At 51.5% G+C, this 26,829-nt stretch overlaps 1 protein-coding gene across 7 annotated transcripts; it reads left to right on the top strand.

The window, feature by feature from the left end:
• The first annotated feature begins 6,711 nt into the window (after positions 1 to 6,711).
• TBC1D21 (TBC1 domain family member 21) lies at positions 6,712 to 25,895 on the top strand. Of its 7 annotated transcripts, XM_041744743.1 has the most exons (11): positions 6,746 to 6,839; positions 15,637 to 15,744; positions 15,876 to 15,979; positions 17,033 to 17,127; positions 17,429 to 17,539; positions 17,651 to 17,751; positions 18,631 to 18,727; positions 19,279 to 19,379; positions 20,325 to 20,441; positions 20,985 to 21,068; positions 21,391 to 22,527. In XM_041744743.1, the coding sequence occupies exons 1-11, from the start codon at positions 6,837 to 6,839 to the stop codon at positions 21,421 to 21,423; spliced, it is 954 nt and encodes a 317-aa protein (XP_041600677.1). In that variant the 5' UTR covers positions 6,746 to 6,836; the 3' UTR covers positions 21,424 to 22,527. The 7 variants fall into 7 exon arrangements, 6 of the variants coding, with proteins under 6 accessions (XP_041600673.1, XP_041600674.1, XP_041600677.1 ...); XR_005986155.1 differs by lacking the exon at positions 21,391 to 22,527 and adding an exon at positions 25,835 to 25,895 and having other exon boundaries at positions 20,325 to 21,068; XM_041744738.1 differs by having other exon boundaries at positions 20,985 to 22,527.
• The last annotated feature ends 934 nt before the right edge of the window (positions 25,896 to 26,829 follow it).

Genomic DNA, 26,829 nt, shown 5'->3' with positions numbered 1-26,829 from the left:
TTCTCATCTGTGCCATGAGGATAGTAGCAGTTCCCACGGACCTGGTCTTGGGCTGAGCTGCCTGGAGAAAAGGCTGGCAGGGAATTCGAACTCCAGCTCTCCCGGCAGCTGCCGTGGGGCCCTGGCTGGAAGGGAGGGGGTCTCTCCAGTTTGCAGCCAGGACTGGAGGAAGGCACGACACAGAGTGCGATTCCTGCCTCCAGGGGCTGGGGGTAGGGTGGGGGGCACAGGAAACTTCCTCCGCGGAGCCTTTGATCAAGGGCCCTGACAGGGAGGCTTGTATTCTCTTTGAAGCAGCAGAAAGATCAATGCCCCTTCTCCTCTCAGCCTCCCTGCTCAGTGGCATCACATGCTCCTGCAGCAGCTGCTGCTCCGCCAGGGACCTGAGCAGAGGGGGCAATGCCCACCCCAGGCCTGTGCCCGCCTCCCTGTCCACCAGGTAGAAGGTGAGGGTGAGGAGCAGAACCCACCCCTTGCCGGCCCTCACCTGGCCAGACCACAGCAGAAGGAGCGAGCAAGGACACCCGTGCTCCCAGAAAGTAAGAGCGGCCACGAGTCTTTCATTAAAATTTCACCAGGGTCCCCCTCACTTGGGCATTTCCTCTCTTTTCTTCAAAGCCTGGCTTTAAAACATTACCTTGTACTGAGATCTAAAGACACTAGGCCAGGAGACAGGAGCACGGATTCTGGGTCTAGGTCTGTCTTTGATGTGCTGTGTGACCTTGAGCAACTTACTACGCCTCTCTGGAGCTTAATTTCTCTCCGTGAAGCAGAATTGCTGTAAATTATTTTTAGGGCTCAATATAAAATTCTGTGATCAAGACTAGTCCTGGGGCCAGGGTCAGGGTCAATGTTGGGTCAGGTTGTAGAACTTTCTGAGATCGTGTCTCAAAAAATTGCCCCCCCCCCCAACACTGACTGGTTTCATGTTGTTGGCCAGTGTTTCTCTGCACAGCACCGTCAGTGGAAAGAAATCCTTTGCCAGCAGAGCAGCCGCCTGGGTCGGTGAGGCCTGCCCACGAGGGGCAGGAGCAATTCTTATGCCATCACTGCCCCAGCTCCCTCGAGGACTGCAGAGGGAGAAGCTTGCAGGGCCACTGTGCCCTGGAAAGAAGGAAGGAAGGAAGAGTATGGGGCATGGGGTAGGAGTGGTGGGGGGGGTAGCATCCTGGGACCTTCTGCCTCCAGGTGACGTGTCCTAGTGGCTACACCTGGGGTGGGGAGTTCGGGGTAGCATCCAGGGAGCCCCCTCCACCCTGAGTGCTGGCTTGTCCCAGCAGGGCCTCTTGTCCTTGCCCGCAGAGTGGGCCCCCCCACCCCCGACAGCGGCAGGGGAGCCTGTGCCCTGAGAATCCCAGGAATAAGCTGCCCGCCGCTGGCCTCGGGAGCCGGGGCTCCCCAGAGGGTCCCCGAGTCTGGAGGACAGAGTAGTTCCAGAAAAAGGAAAGATCAGGGAATGAGGTGGGGACAAAATAGCTCGGGTCTCCCCACGTCTGCCAGGTGCTGACATGTGGGGGTCTGAGTCCAGAACCTTCCCTGCCCTGGACCGGAGGGTGGGGAGCCGATGTATCCTCCTCTACTTCCCGGTCCCCGCTCAGTGGGTCCCCTTCGGTCCCTCCGGCTCCGGCAGAGCCTCACAAGCTCTGACCTCCACGTTGCTCCGGGGTCGGCCTCCCTCCTGGCCCTCGGCCTCCTTGGCTCAGCCTCCCGGGAGGGGAACCGCCTGGACACCGCCAATGCCGCCGTGGCCCCGAGGTGCCCTCCCGGCCCCCCGGCCCCGGCGTCCCCGCTCACACGGGTGTGCTCGTGTGTGCTCACTGCCGAGTGCAGACCCTCGCAGAAGCCGGGCGCTCTGGGCCAGGCTTTGGGAAGCGCGAGTGTACGCGGGCGGCGGCTCCTGCCACGCGTGTCCCAGTGCGGCCGGTCGTGTCTCCGTGGGCCTGAGTGTGCCGCAGAGTAGATGCTGAGGCATTGGCCCTGCAGTTTCGGGGTGCTGGTGTACTCCCCACTTGAGGGCTGGAACGGGTGACTCTTGCACAGGCGAGGAAGTGGCCGGGAGCGTGAACCCAGCAAGGGCCTCGTGGCCGCAGAGCTATCCTGGTTCCGGAGCATCCTGGCCACTCTGCCTGGAGCGGCCTCCTGCTCCTCTGGCCTTGCTGCCCCTTCCGCGTTGGAGAGCGAGCTGGGGCCTTGACCAGACGGCCCATCTGAGCTGAGGGTCCACGGCAATCTCCGTGATCGCAGCTGTCGCTGAGGGCTCTGCTGGCCTGCCTGGGAGCCCAGAAGAGGCGACAGGCTGGGAGTTCTCAGAACAGAGCCCCTTGGTGGGTGGGGAGATTCAAGGTTAGCCTGGGTGTGCTTTGAAGCAAATAATAACAACCCAAACAACTGCTTGTGCTCAGGCTGTGCCAGATACTGTGCTGAGCACCTTATAGACATTATTCAAACGTCACAACAAATGCTATAGAGGTAGGGAAACGGAGTCTGCAAAACCAAGTCACTTGCCCTCGGTCACACCACAGGCAAGTTGCAAGAGTGAGATCTGAACCCAGGGCGGTTGGGCTCTAAAACTCATGGCTCAGTGGTTGAGCGTCCGCCTTTGATGATCCTGGGGTCCTGGGTTCGAGTCCAGCATCAGTGCTTCTCCCTCTGCCTGTGTCTCTGCCTCTCTGTCTCTCTCATGAATAAGTAAATAAAATCTTTAAAAATAAATAAGTAAGTAAACAAAGCTCATGCTTCTCTCTCCCTATTCTCATCTATGGGTTACCCCAGGGAGAGGGGAGATTGGGGCTCGTCAACTCCCCAAAACCCACACGCACTAAACAGATGCGTTGGAAATGTTCCAGACAAGTGTTTCATTTCACATAAGGAGCTTTACACCCCTGGATTTGAGATCTGTGACTCGCTGGTGGGGGAAGAGATAAGGGGAGTAAGCAGAGGAACCCCTCCCCCCATCCGCCGGGAAGGCCCCTGGGAGCTGCTGGAGAAAACCCGAAGCTTCGAGGCGGTGAGGACGTTCCCGACAGGTTTTAGTCCATGTTGGTGTTCCTGGAGCCCTGGGCATGTGGGGGTCCCCAGCTCCGCCTGTGGCTTCAGGGGGAGGCTGCTTCCCGGGCACCCCGAAGACGAGGATGCTGGGAGGAGACAGGTGAAGCGGTGAGAGGCGCGGGGCGTGCACAACTGCTCTGGCCGCCCCAGGAGGCTCTGATTGGTCCCCCACCTCCCTGACCCAAGCAGCAGGGAGAATGCATTATTTTTTCATTAAAAATTCATTTTGGAACAGATAGCCTTCAGAGATGTAATTAGCCACATTATTTCTCTCCATTACCAGTCCCTGGAGTTTGCTGGAATTTCCTGTCCTTTTTCCTCCCCATTTCACTCTTTCCATGGCCTTTATGAGCTCGGTTGTAGCGTTTCCACCCCCTCCCCCGACCGTCACCACCCGCTCTGGTTCTGGACCCAGTAAGGAGTCCAGACTCTGCAGAAGGAGCCACAGCAAACTCCCGCCTCCCTTCTGGCTTGTGGAATCACAGTCTCCTGAGCCAGCAAGGGGCACACAGATGTCCTGCCAATGGGACACAGGGACAGCCTGGCTAGGGGCACAGCTAGGTGGAGGTAGGAGATTCCTGGCTGCCCCCCTTACTCACTGGGTGATAGCAAGCAAGTAACGCAACCTCTCTGGGCTTCTGGCGCCCTCACGGGATGCTCAAGGACAGCCCTGATGGCTGTAAAGCACTTCACCAGAGGTCGCTAGCAAATGCCCTGGGGTCTGGGTGTCTGAGGACAACAAGGGACGTCCGGGGGCCAAATGATCTGTACACATGACAGCGTGGCTTGGGGAGAGTCAGAGCTAAGTGCCTGATGGTGCCCTGGGAGACCGGGCTGGAGGTCAGGGGTCAGGGACAACTGAGATGAGGACCCATCTAGGGGTCCTAGGGGGACAGGAAGGGGTTCACAGGGACAGGCTCAGCTGCCCAGAGCCGGGCGCCTCTCTTTTGCTGACTGGTGGATTCTAAGCCCAGAGTTGGTCCTGTAGGTTATTTCTGGTGAGCATGACAGCTGGATGGGAGGTAACAGAGGTATCCTCTTCAACTGATTAGGGGTAAGTGCGGATCAAGAGAAGGCTCCCCAAGACCTTGAAAATGACCCGAGGTGCAGTGAAGAACCCCTCGGGACTCCAACTGGCTCAGAGGACTTCAGCGTGGCTGGCCACTTCCCTGGGGAGTTCCGACCAGCACAGTACTGGGGAGACAGCCATCTGCATCCCCGGCTCCCCGTCCCCTGCTTCCCTCACATTAGTGACACATGACGTGCAGCTGTCTCTAGCTTTGTCAGAAATACCGTGCTCTGTGGGGGCGAGGGCAGGAAACCTGCTGCGGGAAATCTAAACTTATCCTGGTTCTTCACAATGAGGAGGAAAATACAGCTTTAGCATAAAAGATCGTTGGCACTTTGCAATGAGATAAAATGTGCATGATGTATACCAAGAACTAGCACGTCCCCGACGCAGACAGTCATGAGTAGATGTCCTCTGAAGAGGCAAGCAGATCACTGTTACAGGGACACGGTCACATTGCATTTCAGAGAATTGTGTCGTGTTGCGTTGATATAAGGAGCTCGAGGGAACTTAATTTCTAATATTGGCCTCAACCCGCTAGTGTAGTAGTGCTGGTCCTTAGGTTCCCGGAGAAATGCAAAGCAGCAGAAAACTGTCTGGCTCATGGGATCTTTGAACTTTCACACTGATGTTACTACAAGTCTCACGGAAGCACCTTGATTCAAGTCTAGCTCATAGTCGTTGTTATGGACACGTCCGGGCAGCAGTAACAGAACTAGTGATGCTGAGGTGAACAATAAATACCATGCGCTGGTGGCCCCGGGCTCTGGGCCCAGGCCAGGCTCTTTATGCACATGGCTTCACTTACCCTTCTGTTTCATGAGGTATTATCACACCGCTCCCTTCCCCTTACCACCCCCGCAAAGGGTAAGAGATGATGTCAAGCAAAACCACCTTTTGGGGAGGAGTCTCACTGCACGGAGGAGAGCAAGTAGCACAGCAACGCCCACCACCAGGCATCCCGAGATTGCAACCCGCCCCCCGGCTTGCAGGTGTCAGCACCACCAAGAAAGACACTATTCGGCCAGGTACTGGAGGGAACAAGGCTTTGCTCACATAAGAGACGGATCCACGTCATCTTCAGCAGTGGGCATTGGTCCACCAGTGGGTCTCACCCCACAGCCATCACAGGGCTATGATCTGCGTGCACCCCTCCTGCTGCAGACAAAGGACCCCCTTCCCTCCCTGCTGGTAAGAGACTCAGCAGTGGGACTGGCCAGGCGCCACTGGACACACACACTTCAGCAGAGCAAAGAAACACATACTGAATCTGGAACAGAGACAGACGTTCCCACACGAGGTGATAAATCCAGCACAGGCTGTGAGGACTCCCTGTCTGTTGGTAAGGAAGTGTCCCAGGCCCAGGGTCCACTCTTGAGTGGCCAAGCAGAAGTGGAAGCCTTCATGCCTCTCCCAACAGGTGGGACCAAGATCACGTGGTTGGTTGAATGGCTTGGGCAGGATTTGAACCTGGGTTTTTCTGGCACCAAATGCGCGTGAGCTTTCCATAGTGTCAGCCCTGCACTTCTGAGGATGCAAGAGTCTTCCCCGGGGAAACTTCCAAGCCTCCCTACCACCCTCTTGCCTTACCACCACACCCTTCAGCCAGTGGACAACCAGATTCTCCCAAGAAAAGATGGGCTGGGAGGTTTGCTCCCTCCCAGGACTTCTTTAATGCAAATTCTGGATCTTTCCAACCTTTGCCCATACGCCAATACCAAGAATAATATTTGAAAAGATTTTTTTTTTTTTAATTTTTATTTATTTATGATAGTCACAGAGAGAGAGAGAGAGGCAGAGACACAGGCAGAGGGAGAAGCAGGCTCCATGCACCGGGAGCCTGACGTGGGATTCGATCCCGGGTCTCCAGGATCGCGCCCTGGGCCAAAGGCAGGCGCCAAACCGCTGCGCCACCCAGGGATCCCCAAGAATAATATTTGAAAAGCTGAGGGATCCCTGGGTGGCGCAGCGGTTTAGCGCCTGCCTTTGGCCCAGGGCGCGATCCTGGAGACCCGGGATCAAATCCCACGTCGGGCTCCCGGTGCCTGGAGCCTGCTTCTCCCTCTGCCTGTGTCTCTGCCTCTCTCTCTCTCTCTCTCTCTCTCTCTCTCTCTCTGTGACTATCATAAATAAATAAAAATCTTAAAAAAGTATTTGAAAAGCTGGGATTCTTGTGCCCTGAAGAACCCCCATGTTCAGAAATTTAAAGAAGAAAAACTGAGCTGCTATCGAGGAGGGGGAAATGCATAAAAGAAAATGATACAGGGGGATCTAAAGAACTTGGGGAATTATGTAAATAAATGGACAGGGTAAGGATCATTCAGCCCTGAAAAAATGAGATTGACACATGTAAATCCCTTATAAGTTTCGGCAAAAGGAGTAAAAGAGATCAAAAACCTTTCTTGCTTCAGTGTCCGGCAATTCCATTTGAATATTAAGCCTCCATGTGGTTGCTCTGAGGCTTTTGTAATATGACCAAACTATACTGGCTAATTTGGGCTGGGGTTATTATCTACAATTTACAGATAAGGAGCCAGAGGTGAAAGGAAGTTCAGTAGATGATCTATGGCCATCATGTTCCTTTTAGAAACCACGTCGGATTTAGCACACAGATTTTCCAACTCCCTGCCTGATCCTGAGCTTCTTAGGGAAAAATTGCAGTTAATTCTCAGTTGTCGGCGTCGTTAACGTGGAGGAACAGAGGCATAGATAATCCCAAATGGTGAGTAATGCCCATGCCATTCCTCCTGCTCTGGACGTTAGCTTTGAAAGCTTCTTGCAGACCTCAGAATGGAGGCTCTGTGGGAGGCTGTCCCATCCTCCTTCCACCGCTTCCTGCTCAAAGCCACCCACCTCCTACTCCATAAGACCTAAGGGCAGCAGATTAAAAGGACGAAGCTATAATGCTTTCCTGGGCTGGCATGGAGTCGTGGAGAAGGCAGAGAATAAGGAGTTTTGATTTAAAAGGACCCCCCAAGTGCTGCAAGCTAACAGAACAGTAACAGTAAATGAGACAATGAATTGTGTCCACTGAAGACTTCCGTGTGGATGCTGATTCATTATGTTAATAAGGATGTGAGAGCTGGAGGTTGACTCTATTCTGATTTCATGGATGGGGGACCCATGGCTCAGAAGGGGGGAACATCCAAATTTGAGTCCAAATTCCTTCTCCAAGCTCCTGATTCCAATTTGGTTGGTCTAATTACTACTATCTCCTAATGACTATGGAAGCTTTTGAGCCAGATGGCTCTAGTGGCTGGGACCTGGGTAGAAATGCAAGCAATGCTTAAGGTAGAGAACCAGCAAGGCCAAAGCCAAGAGGAGCCAACTCCTCAGATTCAGTCAACAAATATTGAGGGGCAGCCCCAGGGTGGCTCAGCGGTTTAGTGCCACCTTCAGCCCAGGGCCTGATCCTGGAGACCCGGGATCAAGTCCCACGTCGGGCTCCCTGCATGGAGCCTGGGTCTCTGCCTCTCTCTCTCTCTCTCTCTCTCTCTCTCTCTCTCTCTGTCTCTCATGAGTAAATGAATACATTAAAAAAAATATTGAGAACCTGCAAAGTGCCAGGCAGCAGGTTTCGGCACTGGGAGGAAAGCCCAAAAGAATGAAGCATTGACCCTGGACCTGAGGAGCCCAGAGTAGGAGGGGAGACATGACACATACAGAAATCTCTGCGACACCTTCAGACAGCACAGTAAGATGAGATCTAAGAGAGCTTCGTTTATTCTTCTGTTCAATTAGGTCATTCATTCAGTCATGCAGGCACTGTCTTAAGTGCTCTGGATATAAAGATAAATAAAACCGGTCTCTAACCCCAGAAACTACCATTCAAATACACATACTGACACTGAGTCGCCAGGAGAGTTTTTCAAAATACAGTTCCCTGGGTCCCCAACCCAGACAACTGATTCTGAATCACTAGAATGGACACCCACGAAACCTGAAGCTCAGATTCTAGGTGTACTCTGGGTTTGGGTACTGATCTGTGGGATGATAAGGCGAGGGAGCCCAGAGGAGGGACAGCCAGAGATAGGGAAGAAGACTTCCTGGTCCACCTCCCCTAGGAAGCCTCCCCTGACCTGCCCAGCACACTGATCTGCATGTTCTCTGACCCCAACCTCCACCGCACATCCTGTATGTCCTGTGATTTAGACTTAGTTGGTTCCTGGGTGTGTGTTACCTCTGAAGGTGAGGGTTCCGTGTTCCAAGGTCATTGTGATGAGGGTTCCAGGGGACTTGTGACAGATGCTGCCTGGCTCTGTGCAGGTGTGGGAAGTCAAGGAGAGGCCCAGGTCCTCCTGGGAATGAAACTCATCCTCCAAAAGGAAGATCACTTTCCCCTTCTAATTAAGCATCATTTAGGGCTCCAAGTGAGCTCTGGTCAGAAGCTGCTTTGAAGACGGCCAGCAAGCGCCATGACCACCCTCTCTCCTGAAAACAGCCTTTCTGCCAGGTGGTCAGCCTCCTTCATCCTGGTGCGTGTTCTTCATCAGCTCCAAGTCCCTCCGTCCCCAACTTCTGGTTTGATTAGGGCCACCTTTCCTCAGTTGGGTGGGAAGGATTAGAACCGTAGGCTAGCCTACAAGGTTGAGCAGGTTAAGCTGTACCTTGACCTCACATTAGCACTAACAGCAGGACTGAAGTACACAGACCCCCTTGCTCCCTGTCACCCTTCTTTCTAAGCCAGTTAACTTTCCCTATATGTGACATTCTAACTTTAATGAGTTTTAGGCTTGCAAGTTCAGTCTTGAAAATGCTGATAAATTTTCCTTGGTGCGTTTGCCAACAATTTTGTTATGCTGCCACCAGGTGACAGTAATGCCTTCATTAGTGGGTAGTTTCAAGCCCACTTGATAAGATACATCTATTCATTAAAGTCGGCCTCAGTCATAAAAGTTTTCTACACGTATATTTTTCAAAATCATAATAACTAATTATAATGACCTTAACCGATCTCAAGTTTCATTAATCATATTGATTAAGGAATTATACATAAGAAAGCAGAAAGGGAAAATGGGCACCTCTCCCTGAGTTTTAAATGTTTATGGCTTTATTGCAAATTATCACCAGGTCTTGATTTGGATTTTCTTTATATTTTTATTCTTTCTCTGAACTTATATAGTGATAATAATAAAATAACAAACTGTCTGATAGCCTTTAGTATGTATCATAACCGTTCTAAATGCCTTATTTATAGCTGCTTATTCTCACCATAACCCTACATGAGGTGGATGCTATTATCTTCATTTTATGAGAAATTTGAAGCACAGAGACTAGGAACCTTGCCTAAAATCACACAGCTGATAAGTTGGCAGAGCTGGTATTTAGACCCAGACTGTGGAGTCCATCTTTTAAATCAGTGATTCTCAAAGTAGGATGCCCAAAACTACAGCATCAGCATCAACTGGGAACTTATTAGAAATGCAGATTCTTGATCCCCAAGTGTTCTGAACCAGAAACTCTCAGGGTGGGAGCCAGTGATCTGTGTTTTAACTCCAGATGAGTCTGATGCACAGCTAACTTTGAGAACCACTGTTTTTAAACCATTCATTTAATCACTATGCTATATTGATGATACACCCCCATGCCTGGATTGATAGTAATCACCCAGGTAACTTACAAGTTGCACATATGCCTCCCCCACCACAATTTTAACCCTTCTTCCCTCTTTGGGCCACCCTGCTCTCCCCTGGGTCAAAATCACTGACATGATGAGCCACTCTTACTGTTGGGAGTATATCTTGTCCCTCAAAAGAACCAGAGTAGCAGAGGTTGAGAACCATAAGCAGCCAGGAACCCTTCCTAGGCCTACTGGAGGCTCTGTGGCTATAAGAATTCAGAGCAGCATGGCATCAAAAACCCTCCTGAAAGGCTTGCCTTATCCTCTGGTATCTCTCCTATTTTACTAAAAACACTAAAGAAAATCCTTACTCCAATGATGCAGCATAGGAGGAGGGCGGGGAGATATGTGCCTGCAGCTAAGCCCTCTGGTAGCAGGAAGATGTTAGAGAAACTGAGCCACTTAGGACTCCTACTTCTGGGCCCCTTCTCTAGAGGAAACATGGCCACGGTTTGCTGGTGGAGAGCTTTAACCTATTTAAGTGCACCTTAAATGTGGGAGACTTTCACAACTGCTCTACCCAGCAGTACTCTTCCTAATAGGCTAGAATAAAAGCTACTGCAGAGCTGGGTATCGAGCACCTCATGGACTACATATCACCTCATCCTGAATCACTAGATCATTGACCCAGATGGTGGCACAGGGTGCTAATAAGTTAGTGGAGGAAAGAATAGGGGAATATGGGAGGATGAAGATGGATTTGAGAGACCATTGAGTGGACGCTATTACTTCAAAGGACCCCAGATATAGATTCTATGATTTCTGGCATAGACAGGTGGTGTGAATGTACCGGAGAAGAGAAGGAGAGGACTTCTGTGTTTAAATATTCCCAGGTCAGGGACGCCTGGGTGGCTCAGTGGTTGAGCATCTGCCTTTGGTTCAAGTCAAATCCCGGGGTCGTGGGATCGAGTCCTGTTTCTCCCTCTGTCTATGTCTCTGCCTCTCTCTGTGTGTCTCTCAGGAATAAATAATAAAATCTTAAATGAATGAATGAATAAATAAATAAATAAATAAATAAATAAATAAATAAATATTCCCAGGTCAATAAGGCTTTTTGTGCTTGTCCTTGGAGATGTTCTTGTGGTTGGCCTGTAGTTTGCTTAGGTTTGCCCACAGAAGTGGTGGACATAGAGAAATTGAGTTTCCTGGAAGGAGAAGTCATGACTTTTTGTAAGCAAATTCAGCCACAGCAAAGTTAGGCAGATGGGCAATTGTTGCAGACAGAGGTTTAGTAATATGAATCCACCGAGCACGTAGCAAATGCCTTCTTGTGATGTTTCCAATGATCCCTGCCTTATTGTGTTGAAGTTTTATCTTTTATCTTGGTTTCGGTGCATATTAATTACTTTGCCATCCTTTCATTGTGGTTGACCCTCTTTTCATATCTTTGTTTATCATTTATTTTTTAATCTTCCTATGCCATTAGATTTTAAGGTATACTTTTTGTTAACAGCTTGTATCAGATGTATATTTTTTATTCAAGCCGAAAATCCTTGCTTTTTACTCTCCCTGGTAGCATGGAATTAGGGTTAAACACTCTTGGTTCTTGCACCTGGGTTCAAATCTCAGCTCTAAATAATCCTCCTCCAGCCTCAGTTCTCTGATTATTAAAACAGTGTAATAACTATACCTACCTCATAGGAGGTTGCAAAAATTAAATGATAAATATAAAATGCTTATGACAGTGCCTGGGCCATCATCAATGTTTGTAACTCTTTACAACCAATCAGATAATTTAGTTCATTTATTTTCATAATTGATTTGACTATCATTTTTTTATACTTTATGCTTTTATGAATTCCTTGTTGTTTCCTGTATTATTTTCTTTTACTTTTTAAAGTGAATTAGGGGTACCACAGTGGCTCAGTGGTTGAGCATCTACCTGTGGCTTGGGTCATGATCCTGGGGTCCTGGGATCAAGTCCCACATCAGGCTCCCCACAGAGAGCCTGCTTCTCCCTCTGCCTATGTCTTTGCCTCTCTCTGTGTGTGTGTCTATCATGAATAAATAAATAAAATCTTTAAAAAGAATTTTAAGTGAATTAGAAGGAAAAAGCCCTGTTCCTATAAATCTCTAATTTTTTTTGTATATTTTTTATTGGAGTTCGATTTGCCAACATATAGCATAACACCCAGTGCTCATCCCATCAAGTGCCCTGCTCAGTGCCTGTCACCCAGTCACCCCATCCCCCCGCCCATCTAATTTTTAAAGTAAAAAAAAAAATGTATTCTGACTCTGTCCTTCAAACTACTAAAAAAAAAATTAAATTTGTAGTTAAAATCTTCCTATAAAAAAACACTCAAGGCCTATGGCTTAACTGGTTAGTTATACCAAATATTGAAGAAAGAAATAATACCAATTCTATACAAACTATTCTAAAAAGTTTTTTTTTCTAAAAAGTTTTAAAGGGTATTTACATCCCTGGGAATACATCCCTGTTCATTCTATGAAGCCAACATTACCTTGATACCAAAATCAAAGACATTACAAGAAAAGAAAATTATAGACCAATATCTTGCACAAACATTGATGCAAAGATCCTAAATAAAATTTAGCATATAGTATCCAAAAATGTATAAAAAGGATAACCTATACCAGTGGGTTTATCCAAGGAATGCAAAGGCTGTTTTGACATTCAAAATCTTGCAATATAATTTACTATATTAACAAACTAAGAAATGAAAAACCATATGATCATTTCAACAGATGAAGAGTATCATTTGAAAAAATCCAATAGCCATTCCTGATAAAAACTCTAAGCAAACTAGGAATGTAAGAGAGCTTCCTCAACCTGATAAAGGGCAGCTACAAAAAGCTTGCAGTTAATATCACACTGAATCATGAAAGCCTGAATGCTTTACCTCTAAGGTAGGGAACAAAGCAAAGATGTCTGCTCTCACCACATTTATTCACCATTGCACTGGAGGTTCCAGTGAGAACATAAAACAAAACAAAAAAATCAATCAGTAAATAAAAGGCATCCAGACTGGAAAGGAAGAATTTAATCTGCCTTTATTCGCAGACAACATGGTCACCTGTCAGGGCTGGTAAACTTTTTCTGCAGAGGTACAGATACTATTTTAATCTTTGTGTGCCACATATCTCTGTTGCAACTACTTAACTCTGCTATTTTAGCATGAAAACAGCCATAGACATGAATGCACACGGCTGTGTGCCAATAAAACTTTATTTTAAAAAAAAAGCAAACAGGGCAGCCTGGGTTGCTTAGCGGTTTAGCACTGCCTTCAGCCCAGGGTATGCCTGTGTCTCTGCCTCTCTCTCTCTCTCTCTCTCTCTGTCTCTCATTAATAAATAAATAAAATCTTAAAAAAAAAAAAAAAAGCAAAAACAGGTTGCATACTAGATTTGGCCCATGGGTTGTAGTTAGCTAGTGTTGGCCTCTATAATAAATCCCATGGAGTCCACAAAAGCTACTAGGACTAATACATGAGGTTAACAAGGGAGCAAGATACAAGACCAACACATAAAAATCTGTTGTATTTCTATTATACTAGCAATGAACAATTGGACGTTGGAAATTTAAAAATAACACCTTATACAATAACATCCTCTCAAACCAAAATATTTAGGGATAAATCTGACAAAATATATGAATAGCCTGTATACCTACAAAACAATGCTGAGAGAAATTAAAGAAGACCTAAATAGATGGAGAAATATACCATGGGCCAGAAAACTCAATATTGTTATCAATTCTCCCCAAACTGACCTATAAATTCAACACAATCCCCATCAAAATCACAGCTGTCTCTACTGTAGAAATGGATAAAAAAAAAAAGAAATGGATAAATTGACTAAGATTTATATGGAAATGCATTGCCAAAGTTCATGTATCCCCTTTCATAATTAAGGACCCCAGACACAGCCCAACTTTGCCTGTTCTCTCCTACTTCCCGCCACAGGGCAGGCGGAGTGTTGCAGTCTGGATATAGGCTGGGGGAACATGATGGCCATCTGAGGGATGGAAGCCTGTCTCTGCTCGCTCAGACGACAGTGCCTGTGCAATTGGGGCATGGCATCAGGACAGATCCCGCCTGCTTCCCAAGGTTGGGCCAACAATGAGGGTAGAATATTTTTTATTTTTTTATTTTTATTTTTTTTAGTATCTTCTTGGGCCCCTGTGGCCTATTTCAGTTTAGAAGATAGAGCATGTATGAGTTACTATGTGGATCAATCCATCCCTATAAAATGTGGAGTTAGTGGCAATTACCCCAAATCTGGGCCTGTGGGCTCATATTTTTTGACTTTCAGTGCTAAAGCAACTTGTAATAGTTCTCCTCTCTCATGGTCAGTGGACACAGCATCAGTTATCACCTGGGAGCTTGTTAGATTTTTTTTTAATTTTTTTTAATTTTTTTTTTTATGATAGTCACAGAGAGAGAGAGAGAGGCAGAGACATAGGCAGAGGAAGAAGCAGGCTCCATGCACCAGGAGCCCGACGTGGGACTCGATCCCGAGTCTCCAGGATCGCGCCCTGCGCCAAAGGCAGGCGCCAAACCGCTGTGCCACCCAGGGATCCCCTGGGAGCTTGTTAGAAATGCATCATCTTGGGCCCCACCCCAGGCCCTCTGAGTCAGAATCTGCATTTTAAGAAGATTCTCAGGTGACTCGGATGCAAATTCAGTCTGAGTCACACATGTGCACATTCAGGTTTATAACAATGGGGAGTTGGGAGTGTACATAGCAGACGTGTCTAGTCACCTGCCAAGCTCTGTCCATCCGCACATCCTCATGTCTGCAATGTGGCATTTCAAGATCTGCTTCTCTCCATTGGCAGATTCCTCTAGGAAGCTTCCCCCATTCTGACAGGAGCTCTTACCTCCTGGTTACTGTCTTGTGAGCCTTTTTTTTTCATTTGAGCATTTTTAATTACTTTGCACGCAGTGCACTTACCTCCTCTCATCCCACACACACACTCACACACCTCTCTTATGTAAACCAGAAACCATTTCTTAGGATGAACTGTTTTACTCTTCCAGGAAAGGCTGAGGGGAGCTCATGAGTATGTTTAATTAGTGCTTATTTTGTAATTTTCCACTCTCAAAACAGTAGACATTATTACAGAAAATTTTGAAAACACAAGAAAAAGGAAAAGATTATGTCGATTCCTATTTTTCAAAGATAATAACTCTTGCTTTTTAAAGAAAAAAGATTTTATTTATTTATTCATAAGAGACACAAAGAGAGAGAGGCAGAGCGAGAAGCAGGCTCCATGCAGGGAGCCCGATGCGGGACTTGATCCTGGGACTCCAGGATCACACCCTGGGCTGAAGGCAAACGCTAAACCGTGGAACCACCCGGGCTGCCCCACTCTTGCTTTTGACATTTTTTAAATCTTATTTTATTTTATTTTATTTTTTATTTATTTTTTTATAACAGAGTTTTTATAGTGGTTAATTCAGTACGCATCAGAGTATAGAAGGTGTAGTTCTCATAATATGTAACAGGCATACAGGAGTATAGCACATAGAAGGCTAGAGGCTAGATACTGAATGTATAATTTTGTATTTTGCTTTTTTTCTGTTAACATTTTAATTTTTCCAGGTGATTATTCATTTCCTGTAAGCATCATTTTTTATGCCTCACAATATCCCATTGAGCATATAAATTATAGTTTACTTAACTCTTCCCTTATTGCATAATGCTTCGAGCCCGGGCAGTTCTCATTTTGGTAAGTAATGCGCAATGAAAATTACTGTGCATTCAGCGTTTTTCTATAACTTTGCAGTGATTTCTTCAGGATAGATTTCTAGAAGTGAGTCAGAGGTGGGGAACTTGATTTATATTGCAAAATCCAGAGTATAGCATGGAACAAAATCACCCTCAAAAGAAGAGTCAAAGGTTCTTAACAGAGGGCTCAAGTGATTGTCCTTGCCAGGTGAAGAGAAAACCACCCATTGACAAGACAGAATGGGATGGCTTCTTTGATGAGAACGGTCTGTTGGCCAAGTCACGAGACTTCATTTGCGTGAACATCCTGGAGAGGGTACGGTCCCCAAGGCCTTGCCCTGGCACTGGAGGGCATGGGTGGGCAAGGGGCAGTCACGGCGTTTGGAGATGTCCTCTTGGCAGGCATTTGGAGGGCCCATGACCTCTCACCTCTCACCCCCACCCCAGGGTCTGCACCCCTTCGTGAGGACAGAAGCCTGGAAGTTCCTCACGGGCTACTACTCATGGCAGAGCTCCCAGGATGAGAGGCTCACCGTGGACAGCACAAGGAGGTGGAACATTCCAGATCCTGTCGCGGGAGGGTGGGTGGCAGTGCAGGCGGGAGGGAGTACTCACCCTAGTCTGACAAGTTCAGTCTTCTTCCCCAAAATGGATTTCTTATTCTTATAGACAAAGCCTCATGTGCTCCTGACCCATGGCCCAAACAGGAGGTGTTCCAGCACCTTCCCGCCCAGCTCCATTTAGCAGCCCACAGACTGCCCATCATGGGCTTCATTCCAGCAACTCCTCTTCCCCATCCCATCCTTCTCTAGGGTCTACACAGCCCATTTGAGGTGAAGATTCGTACACAAAGGGCCAGTGGAGAATAATAATCCAGGGCAGTAGGGGAATTGAGGGCCCCCTAGACAGCTCGAGAGCCCATGTTAGCTCCCCAAGGCTGCTGTAACGGGAACCCCAAACCAGGGTTATGCAACAACAGAAATTTACTCTCCTGGTTCTGGCGGCCAGCAGCTCCAAAGCAAGGTGCCAGCAGTGCCACACTCCCTGAAGGCTCTAGGGAAGAGTCCCCCCATGCCTCTGAGGTCCTGGTGGCTCTGGGTCCTCTGATCTCTGCCACCGTGGTCACATGGCCCGCTCCTCTTCCCTCTGTCTCTCCTCTGTGTGTCCCTGTGTGTCCTTAGAAGGACACTTGTCATTGGATTCAGGGTCCACCCAGATAATCTAGATGGATCTCATCTCGAGATCCTTAATTACATCTGCAAAGGCCCTTTTTCAAATAAGTTCACGTTCACAGGATTCAGTGGTTAAGGCATGGGTGTATCTTTTGAAGGGTCACCATGCAGCCTCCTACCGCACCCAAGCACCTTCTAATGACGGACACTAGACCCGCCTCACCCAGTCCTCCCTCCAGGGGCACATGGGGACGGAGCATGGTTAGGGCTGGTGCAGGCGGAGTTGAGGGGAGCGTGGTTAGGGCTGGTGCAGGCGGAGTTGAAGGGAGCAGCCCGGGGATGGGGCGCAGCCCAGCAGAGAGCACTGCTCAGACGGCCCTGTGACTGGCCCGGAGAAGGCTGCGTCCTCTAGCCTCAGCTCTGTCCCCACAGGAAGAACTATGAGGCCTTATGCGAGATGTATGAAAAGATTCAGCCCCTTCTGGAAAACCTGCACCGGAACTTCATGGAGACTCGGACTACCATCGGTGAGCAGAGGTGGGTGGGCAGGGCTGGCAGGGGCAGTGCCTGCCCACCCCTCAGTCACACCCGGGGCAGATGGCTTCCCCGGTTCCTAGAGAATGGCCTAGTCAAAGATTTGGAGGTGGGGACAAAGCCAGGCAGCTCAGGGTATGGGGACTTGATGGGCAGAGCCTCGTGGGCCCCTGTGGTTTCACAGCCGCCTCCGCAGGGGGCCCTGTGTCCTGCCTCTTGGTGAATAAACCCATTCATGCCCCCTCTGCTGGAGGCCATCTGGTGCCACCTACCTGTCTGTTGTCCTCAACCTAGCATATGACATTCAGAAACTCTACGACAAAGACCCACTAGGCAATGTCCTGATCGACAAGAAGCGACTGGAGAAAATCCTGCTCCTGAGTTACGTCTGCAATACCCAGGCAGGTGGGCCACAGGGCTGAGCCTCTCCTCAGCCGCCTCCTCCCATCCCTTCCTGGAATCCCTTCCCAGCCCAAGCCCCGGCTCACCCCTCCTCCCTGCCCCTCTCCACCCCAGAGTACCAGCAGGGCTTCCACGAGATGGTGATGCTTTTCCAGCTGATGGTGGAATATGACCACGAGACCTTCTGGCTTTTCCAGTTCTTCCTGCAGAAAACGGTGAGGGCAGGGCCCGAGCTCAGGAGCCACCTCCCTGCACTCCCCAGGCTCCTGGAGGTTAGACAGGCAATGGCAGGGCCAGCTCTTTCCTCCAGCCCTGAAACGACCCTCTGGGTCCCAGAGGAGCCCAGAGAAGGTTTTGGGGGGATCAGGGTGGGGGCGCTGTGTGTGTTGCAGGCATTGGAGTTGAGGAGGGGGCTGGAAGGGTGCTCTGGGTCCATCTCTCACCAAACTTTGGAAGAGTGTATGTAACCAGCCAGTCCCAGTGATGGCTCCCTCTCCGGGCATTCCCCTCCCCAAGCATGGCTCTGCTCCCACAGATCCTCCAAGGCTCCCCATCGCCTCCAGAATAAAATCCAATAACCCTGGCCAGGCATTCAAGGTGGATCTTTGGCCTTGTCTCTCACTGCTGCCTTCATGTGACCTGCACTCCAGGCACCCCGGGGGGACTCGGGCTCCCCCAGACGCACCCCCAGGGATCCGGTGGAGGGCTTTTGGGGTTGCTCCTCCCTGGAACCCCCGTGCTCTGTGGGAAGCTGTCCAGAATCTGCCCTCACCCCTTCCTCCATCCCTGCAACAAGGTGTTCACTGCTCTTTCCTTGTCCCGCTTGGTTCTGACCCACTGAGCATGTGCAGATGTGGAACTGGGCCCAGTGCATCACGAGGCACACCTGAGACCTCTCTGGGTCCCCACCACACACACACAGGTCATACACGTATATACAAAGGAACACACCCACACAGACAGATGACACACAAGCGGACACCCAGGCTCACGCGGAGACATGAGCCCAGCCTGGAGCCGAGCAGCTGGTGAGGCAGGCCGGCCTTCAAGCAGGGAAAGACTTGGTGGCCCTCCCTCCCATCCATCTTCCTCAGGAGCACAGCTGTGTCATCAACATCGGAGTAGGCAAGAACCTAGACAAGCTCAACACCCTGATCAACTTCCTGGACCCCATGTTTGCTGAGCACCTACGTGAGTGGGCCACCCCCACCAGCCTCCTGCAAGCGTACATCTCCCCCGACAGGCAGGCCTGAGAAGGGCCAGGGACCCAGCCCCAGGCAGCAGTGCCCGGTCATGGGACCAGGGTGCTTTGGTCTTCTCTCCAGGCCCTGGGAGGAGGGTTCATCTAGATGGGGTTGGCCTCTGGACAGTTGAAAATTCACCCCAGGGGCACCTGGGTGGCTCAGTGGTTGAGTGTCCCTCAACCTTCAGCTCAGGGCATGATCCCAGGGTTCCGGGATTGAGTCCTGCATTGGGCTCCCCGCGGGAAGCCTGCTTCTCCTTCTGCCTATGTCTCTGCCTCTGTGTGTGTGTGTCTCTCATAAATAAATAAATAAAAATTAAAGAAAAAAATCACCCCAAACATTCTCTGAAGATGGAAAGTGAGAGCCAGGCATCTTGGACTTCCCCGTGTCTGCGTACCCTGCCGTTGGGCCTGTCTGTGTGCTCTTGCTCTATCGTGTGCCATTCCCGTTTCCCCTGACCTCAGCTTCCAGGCTGACACCCCACTGCTCTCTCCACAGGAGGGAAGGGTGCGGGGACTGTGCAGTCCCTCTTCCCCTGGTTCTGTCTCTGCTTCCAGCGTGCCTTCAAGTCCTTCGACGATGTCTGGAGGCTCTGGGAGGTGAGTCCTCTTTGGACAGGAGGGCTAGGCCCCACCCCTCCTTCAGCAGGTTGAGGTTTATCAGGCCAGCACCTGCCCCTGCCTTATTGAAGGCGGCTAGAGCATCAGCGCATCCATTTGTTCATCCAGTCCCACCAGGACCTTCTGCGGGGCAGTGAGGGCAGAAGGAGGGGCCTCCAGGCCAATGTGGGTGGAAGCCTGGCCCACCTTCCTGCCACCCTGCCCAGCCAGACCTCCCTTTGTTCACTTGGCCCAGAGACCCCTTCCCCTGCCCTCCCCTCCATTGGAGTGCTGGCTCCCTGCTGAGCCCTCCCTCCTGGAGAAGGAGAGGCCCTCCAGGGCAGGTCAGAGGTGCAGTTCTTTGATCCAGAGCCCTTGGCCATCAGCAGATGGACCTCCCTGGGAAGAGCCCCACTGCTCACTCCTGCTCCGCCCAGCCCGACACTCAGCCTGGCATTCAGTGCTCCACAAGTCAACCCCTATCCGCCTTACCCCTCCCTCAGGGCCTGCTGGTTTCCATGCCCAAGTCCCTGGCCACCCCTCAGACCCTTGGTGACACCCCTGAATTGTTGACTTACCAACCGTTGCTTTGCCAAAGCTCCACCCATATAGTCACCAGGCCACCCTCTCTCCCTCTCTTCTCCCCTCCCCTCCCTCCCTCTCTCCCTTTCTCTTTCCCTCCTCCCCTCACTCATTCTCTCCTCCTCTTCCTTCCCTGTCTAGCTAAGGAATTCCCTGAAGCCTATTTCTCTGAGTTCCCCAGTAGCTGGCACAATGGCCTGGGACCCCACGTAGCACTTGCCTGAATAAATGAGCGAGCCAGCAGGGAGGCCCGGGGGCGGTGCCCGCAGGCGGACATGTGGTCAGCGGGTAGCTGGCTCACCAGTCTAAGGGGGAGGCAGGCTCAGGCCGGAGGCCCCGACGGAGACTCATGGCCGCGGGCAGGTTCTGCTGACAGGGAAGCCGTGCAGGAACTTCCAGGTGCTGGTGGCCTACAGCATGCTGCAGATGGTGCGGGAGCAGGTGCTGCAGGAGAGCATGACCAGCAATGACATCCTCCTGGTGAGAGCAGCTCGGGCCGGGCCAGCCCTCCCCCCTGGCGGGACTGATGCCCTGAGCGCTGTGATGGTGCTTATACAGACCAGCTCATCTGAGCCCACAGCCAGCCGGATGCATCAGCCGCACTCCTATGTGGCAGAGGGAGAAACTGAGGCCTTGCTCTAGGGCCTCACTGTGAATCCCTTGGCCCTAGGGTCCCCTGTGGGAAAACACCAAGAGGTTTCTGACATTTCTAAAAAGCAGCTGAAGTCCAGGTTAAAAAAAAAAAGTCTAGGGGGGCAGCCCAATTATAAAACGAGTCCCCCTTAGAAGCTCCTGACGCCGTCAGTGGAACCCGGGTCCTCCCTAGAGCCAGGCAGGAGAACAGCACTCGCTGTCTGCCCCCAAACACCACGTTCCAGTGGTGAGATCTCGGGGCGGCCCGGCTGGTTGGGGAGGGATCGGGGGCCCAGGCAGCTGTCGCGAGCAGCGGCCACGTGCCCTGGAAGCAGCAGGCAGCCACCTGTGCCCGAGGCCTGCTTCCTCCCGGCTCCTCTTCCCGCGCAGGCCTGCAACAGCCTCATCGACCTTGACGCTGACGTGCTGATCTCGGCTGCCTGCTTGGTTTACGCTGAGCTCATCCAGAAGGAGGTACGTTGCCCTGAACACTTGTCTTCCTCCCCCTCCTCGTCCTTCCCTGACTTTCCCAGGCCAGCCTGGCACAGGGCAGGCACACTGGGCCTCAGAGGCACGGCGAGGGCCCCGCTCTCTGCCACCAGCCCGCGGGGTCACCTCCTGCCTCCCCAAGGGGACTGCGCTGCCCGACACCGCGGCCCAGGGTCCCTGTGTCCATCCCAGCAGACGGGGCGCAGGGCTGGGCGCCCAGGGCTCAGGACAATGTCACTGGCTGGACAGTGCAGGCCACAGACCGACGGTGGGCCACCTCACCCTGCTGGAGCCTTCCTCTTCCCAGGTTCCTCAGCCCCTGAAGGACTTCTTTCTCTGAGGACTCGCACGACAGGGGCCTCGGGCCACCTGCCAGAGGGGGGCTTCAGCCCCGAGGTCCAAGGGGGCGTTGGGGTGAGGGCGCAGGGAATATAACGACCCGAGACGCGGCCTCTGCAGTCCCAGTGTGCGGCCCGGTGTCTCCGGGGTGTCTCCGGGGACGTGTGAGCGCGGGAGGGGCGTCCGGCCAAGGGAGGCCCGCTGGGGGCAGAGGGCGGGCACCCGGGAGGCCCCCCCTCGGTGGCTTGCCCAGGCTGCGGCCGCCCCACGCGGCCCCGGCGTTGGACGGAAACCACCGGAGAGCCTCCCTGCTGCCTCGGAACCAAAGCCGAAGTGTCTGACAGGCTCGGCCCCAGCAGGCCCCGAGCAGGAGGCCCCACGCGGCTCTGGCTCGGCCCGGCCCCCAACACTGTGATCGCCCGGCCGGGGGTGCTGCGGGGCCTGGCCAGGGGTCTGCGCAGGTGGCAGCCCGGGTGCCAGGCTCGCGGCCACCCCCTCCTGGCTCTGAGCCCCACCGTCACGCTCCCAGGTCCGAGGAAGGGCACCTCGGACGAAGCCTCCACTTCAGCCTTACTCGGCCTCCCCGGAGAACGCCGCCTGTCCCCCGCCACCTGTTCCCCCACCACCTGTTCCCCGCCACCTGTCCCCCCACACCTGTCCCCCCGCCACTGTCCCCCGGCCACCTGTCCTCTCCCTTCCCCGGGCCCAGGCAGTTCAGCAGCCCCCAGGCCGAGGCGCGCTCTCTCCATCCCGGCCACAGTCCCAAGCCCCCTCCAGCCTGCTCATGCCCTGAGGGGTGCCCTGAGGATGGGCGCGAGGGTTGGCAAGAGGGGCTGAGCCCTCAGAGGGGCTGGGGCTGGCCAGATGCCCCCCTAGCTGCTCTGCAAGTGCACACCCACATGCGTACCTGTCCTGTGGCTACAGCTTCTCAGAGGTGGGGACAGACGGGCACGAGGGGTTCACTCGTTTGGCTGTGGCCCTGGCCCTTAGGCTAAATAAGGGTTCCTACAGGGGGGCCTGGGTGGCTCAGTCAGTTAAGCGTCTGTCCTCGGCTCAGCTCATAATCTTGGGGTCCTGGGATGGAGCCCTGCATCAGGCTCCCTGCTTAGTGAGGGGTCTGCTTCTCCCTCCATCTCTCCCCATGCTTGTGCTTTCTTTCTCTCAAGTAAATTTAAAAAATAACAATAAAACTATAAGTAAATAAATAAATAAATAAATGTTCCTGGATGAAATAAGTTCTCTAAGAACAAAATGATGCTTTCATTTTACCAAAGATCCAGAGTCAAAGACATAGCTTGGTGCACCAGCTGTGGCCTTGGGAAGAGTCCATAGAAACATCAGATGGACTCTTCCTTTTTTTTTTTTTTTTTTTACGATTTTATTTACTTATTCATGAGGGACACAGAGAAAGAGAGACAGAGGGAGAAGCTGGCTCCATGCAGGAACTCAATGTGGGACTCAATCCCAGAACGCCGGGATCACGCCCTGAGCCAAAGGCAGATGCTCAACCCTTGAGCCCCCCAGGCGTCCCAGGTGGGCTCTTCCTAATGCATCCTTTGACCTGGTAGCATCAGTTGGCCTATGATTGTTGGTTGAGACATATATGCAATGCCAGATATCTATTCCAAAACTAAATAATTCAAGTACTCACTTTTTAGAACAGTGATTTTCGAACCTTTTTTTAAAACCATGTGCTTTTGAGGCACCTGGGTGGCTCAGTCGGTTAAACATCTGCCTTCAGTTCAGGTCGTGATCTCAGAGTCCTGGGATCTAGCCCTGCATCAGTCTCTCTGCCCAGTGAGGAGTCTGCTTCTTCCTCTCTCATGCTCTCTCTTTGTCACTCTCAAAATAAATAAATAATATCTTTTTTTTTAAGATATTATGTATTAATTCATGAAAGACAGAGTGAAAGGCAGAGACACAGGCAGAGGGAGAAGTGGGCTCCATGCAGGGAGCCTGATGCAAGACTGGATCCCAGGACCCAGGATCACGACCTGAGCCGAAGGCAGACACTCAACCGCTGAGCCACCCAGACGTCCCAATAAATAAAATCTTTAAAAAATAAATAAATAAAATCATATGCTTTTAAAAACGCTGTTACACAGGGGCACCTGGGCATAAGCACCTCTGCTTATGTCTCTGCCTCTCTCTCTCTGTCTCTCATGAATAAATCTTTTAAAAATAACCAAAAAAATAAAAATCAAATAAATATAACAATAATAATAAAAACAAATAAACCACTGTTATATAATCTTTCTCAGGTGCCCAGTGTCCGAAGTTTGGGTGGGGAGCCCTGGGGACCCCAGGCCCTGTCCAAGCCCTCCTCCCTGTGGTCTTCCCCAGGCCCCTCAAACCTCACAACATTCCCTATGCCACCTCCAGAGAACCTCTTGCCTACCTACTGGGGGCATGTTTAACACCTCAATTAGTCTTGAACATGAACTGGATTAAATCCTGACTCTGAATTGATCCAGGTTCGGATAAATGTCAGGTGATATGTCAGGCGACATAGTGATGGGAATAAAGATCTTAGAAGAGCAGACTTCTTGCAGCTCATGAGCAGCACCCTTGGCCAGTGGAGTGGGGATTAGGATCTTCCCATGGAGCTGCTGTGTGTATCAAAGCCGGCTGAGGCTTCTCCTCATTTCATTTATCACTTTATCACCCAGTGTTATATTTTTCTAGTAAGGTCCAGTCCAGAGATAGAACTATGGGAAGCTTTGAAATGCTAGAGCCTAGGTTCCCTTTAGTGTAGAGACTGAGCTGGTCTAAATAATCTGTTAATCCAACACATCGTTTATTGAATCTTTCCTGCGAGCTGCCCACTGTCCAGGCACTGAGACAAGAGTGGGGTAAAGAGAGACACAATCCCTGTTTCCAAGTCGCACAGAGTTGAGTGGGGACCGGATAATCACCTTAAAGAATGTATAATTGCAAATTTCCTTTTTGTGCCCTGAAGGAAAGGAACGTGGTCCTATGGGAGAAGATAAGATTAGTGGTGGTGGTGGTGGTGGTAGTGGTGGTGGTGGTGGTGGTGGTGGTGGTGGTGGTGATGTCATGATGGCAGTGTTGTCAGGGGTCAAGGTGGTGATGTCAGATGAGATGGTGGTGGTACTAATGGGGATATTAGTAATGGTGCAGTGTTGGTGGCAAAGGTGGCAGTGTAAGCTCTGGTGATGATGATGGAGACATCGGTGGGATTGGTGGTTGTCAGTGATGTTCTTGGTGCCGTGGTGTGGTACAGATGGTGGCAGAGATGTGTTGTCATTGGTGATGGTAGAGGTGGTGGTCGTGGTGATGTCAGTGGTGGCACTGACGGCAGAGATGTAACATCGATTCTGGCGGTGGTGGAGACGTAGCTGTGGATGGCGGTGGTGGTGGTGAGGACTTTCATTCAGTTAGCAAAAACTTACTGTGTACAATGGCCATCTCTGTTGGGTGTTGGTGGTGATGGCAATGAATCATGGTGGAGATGAAAACAGGGATAAATTTATTCTAGAAAAACTGGTACTTAACACACTTCCACTGAGCAAGACCTAAATATAATATTTTTAAATAAATCATCGTGACCATGAGCATAGGGATAAAGAAATTTGAAGCCCCCAGGCCCTGTCCAAGCTCTCCAACACCTGGTCCTAAGCTTGAAATGGAAGCCTGAGTGGCTGTGTTTCTTTCACGACCTCACCACCCCCTCGCCTCCTTTCATCCTTGTTCTAAGCCTCTCCCCCAGAAGTGTTCCCTATCCCCTCTCTGGCTACCTGCAGTGACCCCAAGCCCACTCTTTGTTCCTGGAGCCAGGATAATGGCTCTCGACCCACTAAGAGCTTTGCAAAGCCAGCACATGTAAAGATCCGAGTTCTCTGGGCCCCAGAGCCTGTGCATCAGGCTCAGAAACCCAAGCTGGCCAGCAGGGCCTCGGCCCGGGCTGTGGCTCCAGACCTCTGTCCACTGAGGAGGAAGGGCGGCTCCTTCCTGCAGGAGGAAGGATCTGGCTAACGGAAGGGGCCTCCAGCACGCAGGACCCAACCCCACTGACCAGACTGGAGGCTGGAGCACTGGCCTCTAAGAGGACAAGACAGGAGGGAAGCCAGCGAGAAAGAAATAAAAGAAGGGAAAAGACAAGTTTTAGCAAACTGGGGGAGGCAGTGAAATTGGAGGGGATGTGAGGTTTCTCCTCGGCTGACTAAAGGTTGTCACGTCAAGGACCATCAGAGCCAGCGGTGTGGGTCGAACATGACAGCGACTGATCCTCAAGGCTGCTGCTGCTCCCGGTGTTTCCCAGACCACAGCCCCCCCCAGACACACATACACAGTCATACACTCACACTGCGGCTTCTGGTGATTTTGCTTTTTAACCGGATTGGGATGTGCGTGTTTGGCTTAGAAACGTCTTCTTTTTGTCTGCCTTTCAGAAAAAGGATGTTCGGATCCATTTAGACCAAAGGAGCTATCTCCTGGTCCAGCCTGACTGCCCTAGCCACCCCCGACACACACTTCAATACCACCAAGTCCTGTCAGCTCTCCTCCTCCACCCCCCACCCTCCCATCCCCACTCCCACCTCCTCATCCCCACCCCCCATGGACCAGCTGCTGGGTTCTGGACCTGCTGGGGGGTAGGTGGCTTGACCCATCCTCTGACACTCTTCCCTCTGGGAGGAAGCAGGCCGGGGGCTGCAAATCCAGAGGTCCTCGGTGCTGGGGCCTGAACCGCTGCCTCAGCTACCATAGCCAGAACCCCACCGAGAAGCCTCGAGGAAGCCTGGACCCAGGATCTGGAGTTGCAGCCACCGCCCCAAAGGACAAGGCAGCCCACCTTCCCCAATCCCACCTTCCCACCAACCACTGAGGAATCTGAAGCCCCAGAGTTGGGGGGACTGTGAGGATGAGGAGAGGTCAGGAGCTCCAGGTGAGACAAGGGACCGGGGCAGGCGCTGTGGCCCTGGGCCTCACAGTACCCCAGCTGCCCTGGCTCCCTGAGTGCGATGTCCCAAGCCTAAAAGACAGACACCACCACTGCCTTCTTTCTCCTGGTGCGGAACCAGAGGTGCTGGAGTGTGCAGCCAGCAGTAGCAGGATTCAGATGCTGACAGGCGGACCCCGGAGCCCACACCCTTAATGCCATAGTAGTGGTTCTGGGGCAGCTCCTGGGGTCCACCACCCCGCCTGCTCACGGCCTCACTCTACCCCACCTGCCCCGGCACACACCCGAGTCTACTGTGTGCTCCTCTGCAGAGCCGGCCCCCCACCTCACAGGCCACCCCTGCCCTTGGGGTGGGGGCAGCTGAGAGGTAATGGGGCCAGACTACTGGGGAGTGTGCAGGAGGCTCTCTCCCACTTCCCTTATCTTGCCCCAAAAGTTTGGAAAAGGCCGAATCAGAGCCATGCTTATTACCACATCTTGTTCTGA

The sequence above is a fragment of the Vulpes lagopus genome, chromosome 2, assembly GCF_018345385.1.
Source record: "Vulpes lagopus strain Blue_001 chromosome 2, ASM1834538v1, whole genome shotgun sequence".
In the NCBI taxonomy this organism is placed as follows: Eukaryota; Metazoa; Chordata; class Mammalia; order Carnivora; family Canidae; genus Vulpes; species Vulpes lagopus.
Note: the sequence above shows the minus strand (reverse complement) of the source record. Positions and strands in the feature narration are given on the sequence as shown.

Excerpts from the sequence above, each read along its gene's own strand:
- TBC1D21 (XM_041744738.1), top strand. Across the intron at positions 17,540-17,650 it reads CGTCTGCAATACCCAGGCAG|AGTACCAGCAGGGCTTCCAC; the intron begins GTGGGCCACAGG and ends TCTCCACCCCAG. Across the intron at positions 18,728-19,278 it reads CATGTTTGCTGAGCACCTAC|GAGGGAAGGGTGCGGGGACT; the intron begins GTGAGTGGGCCA and ends CTCTCTCCACAG.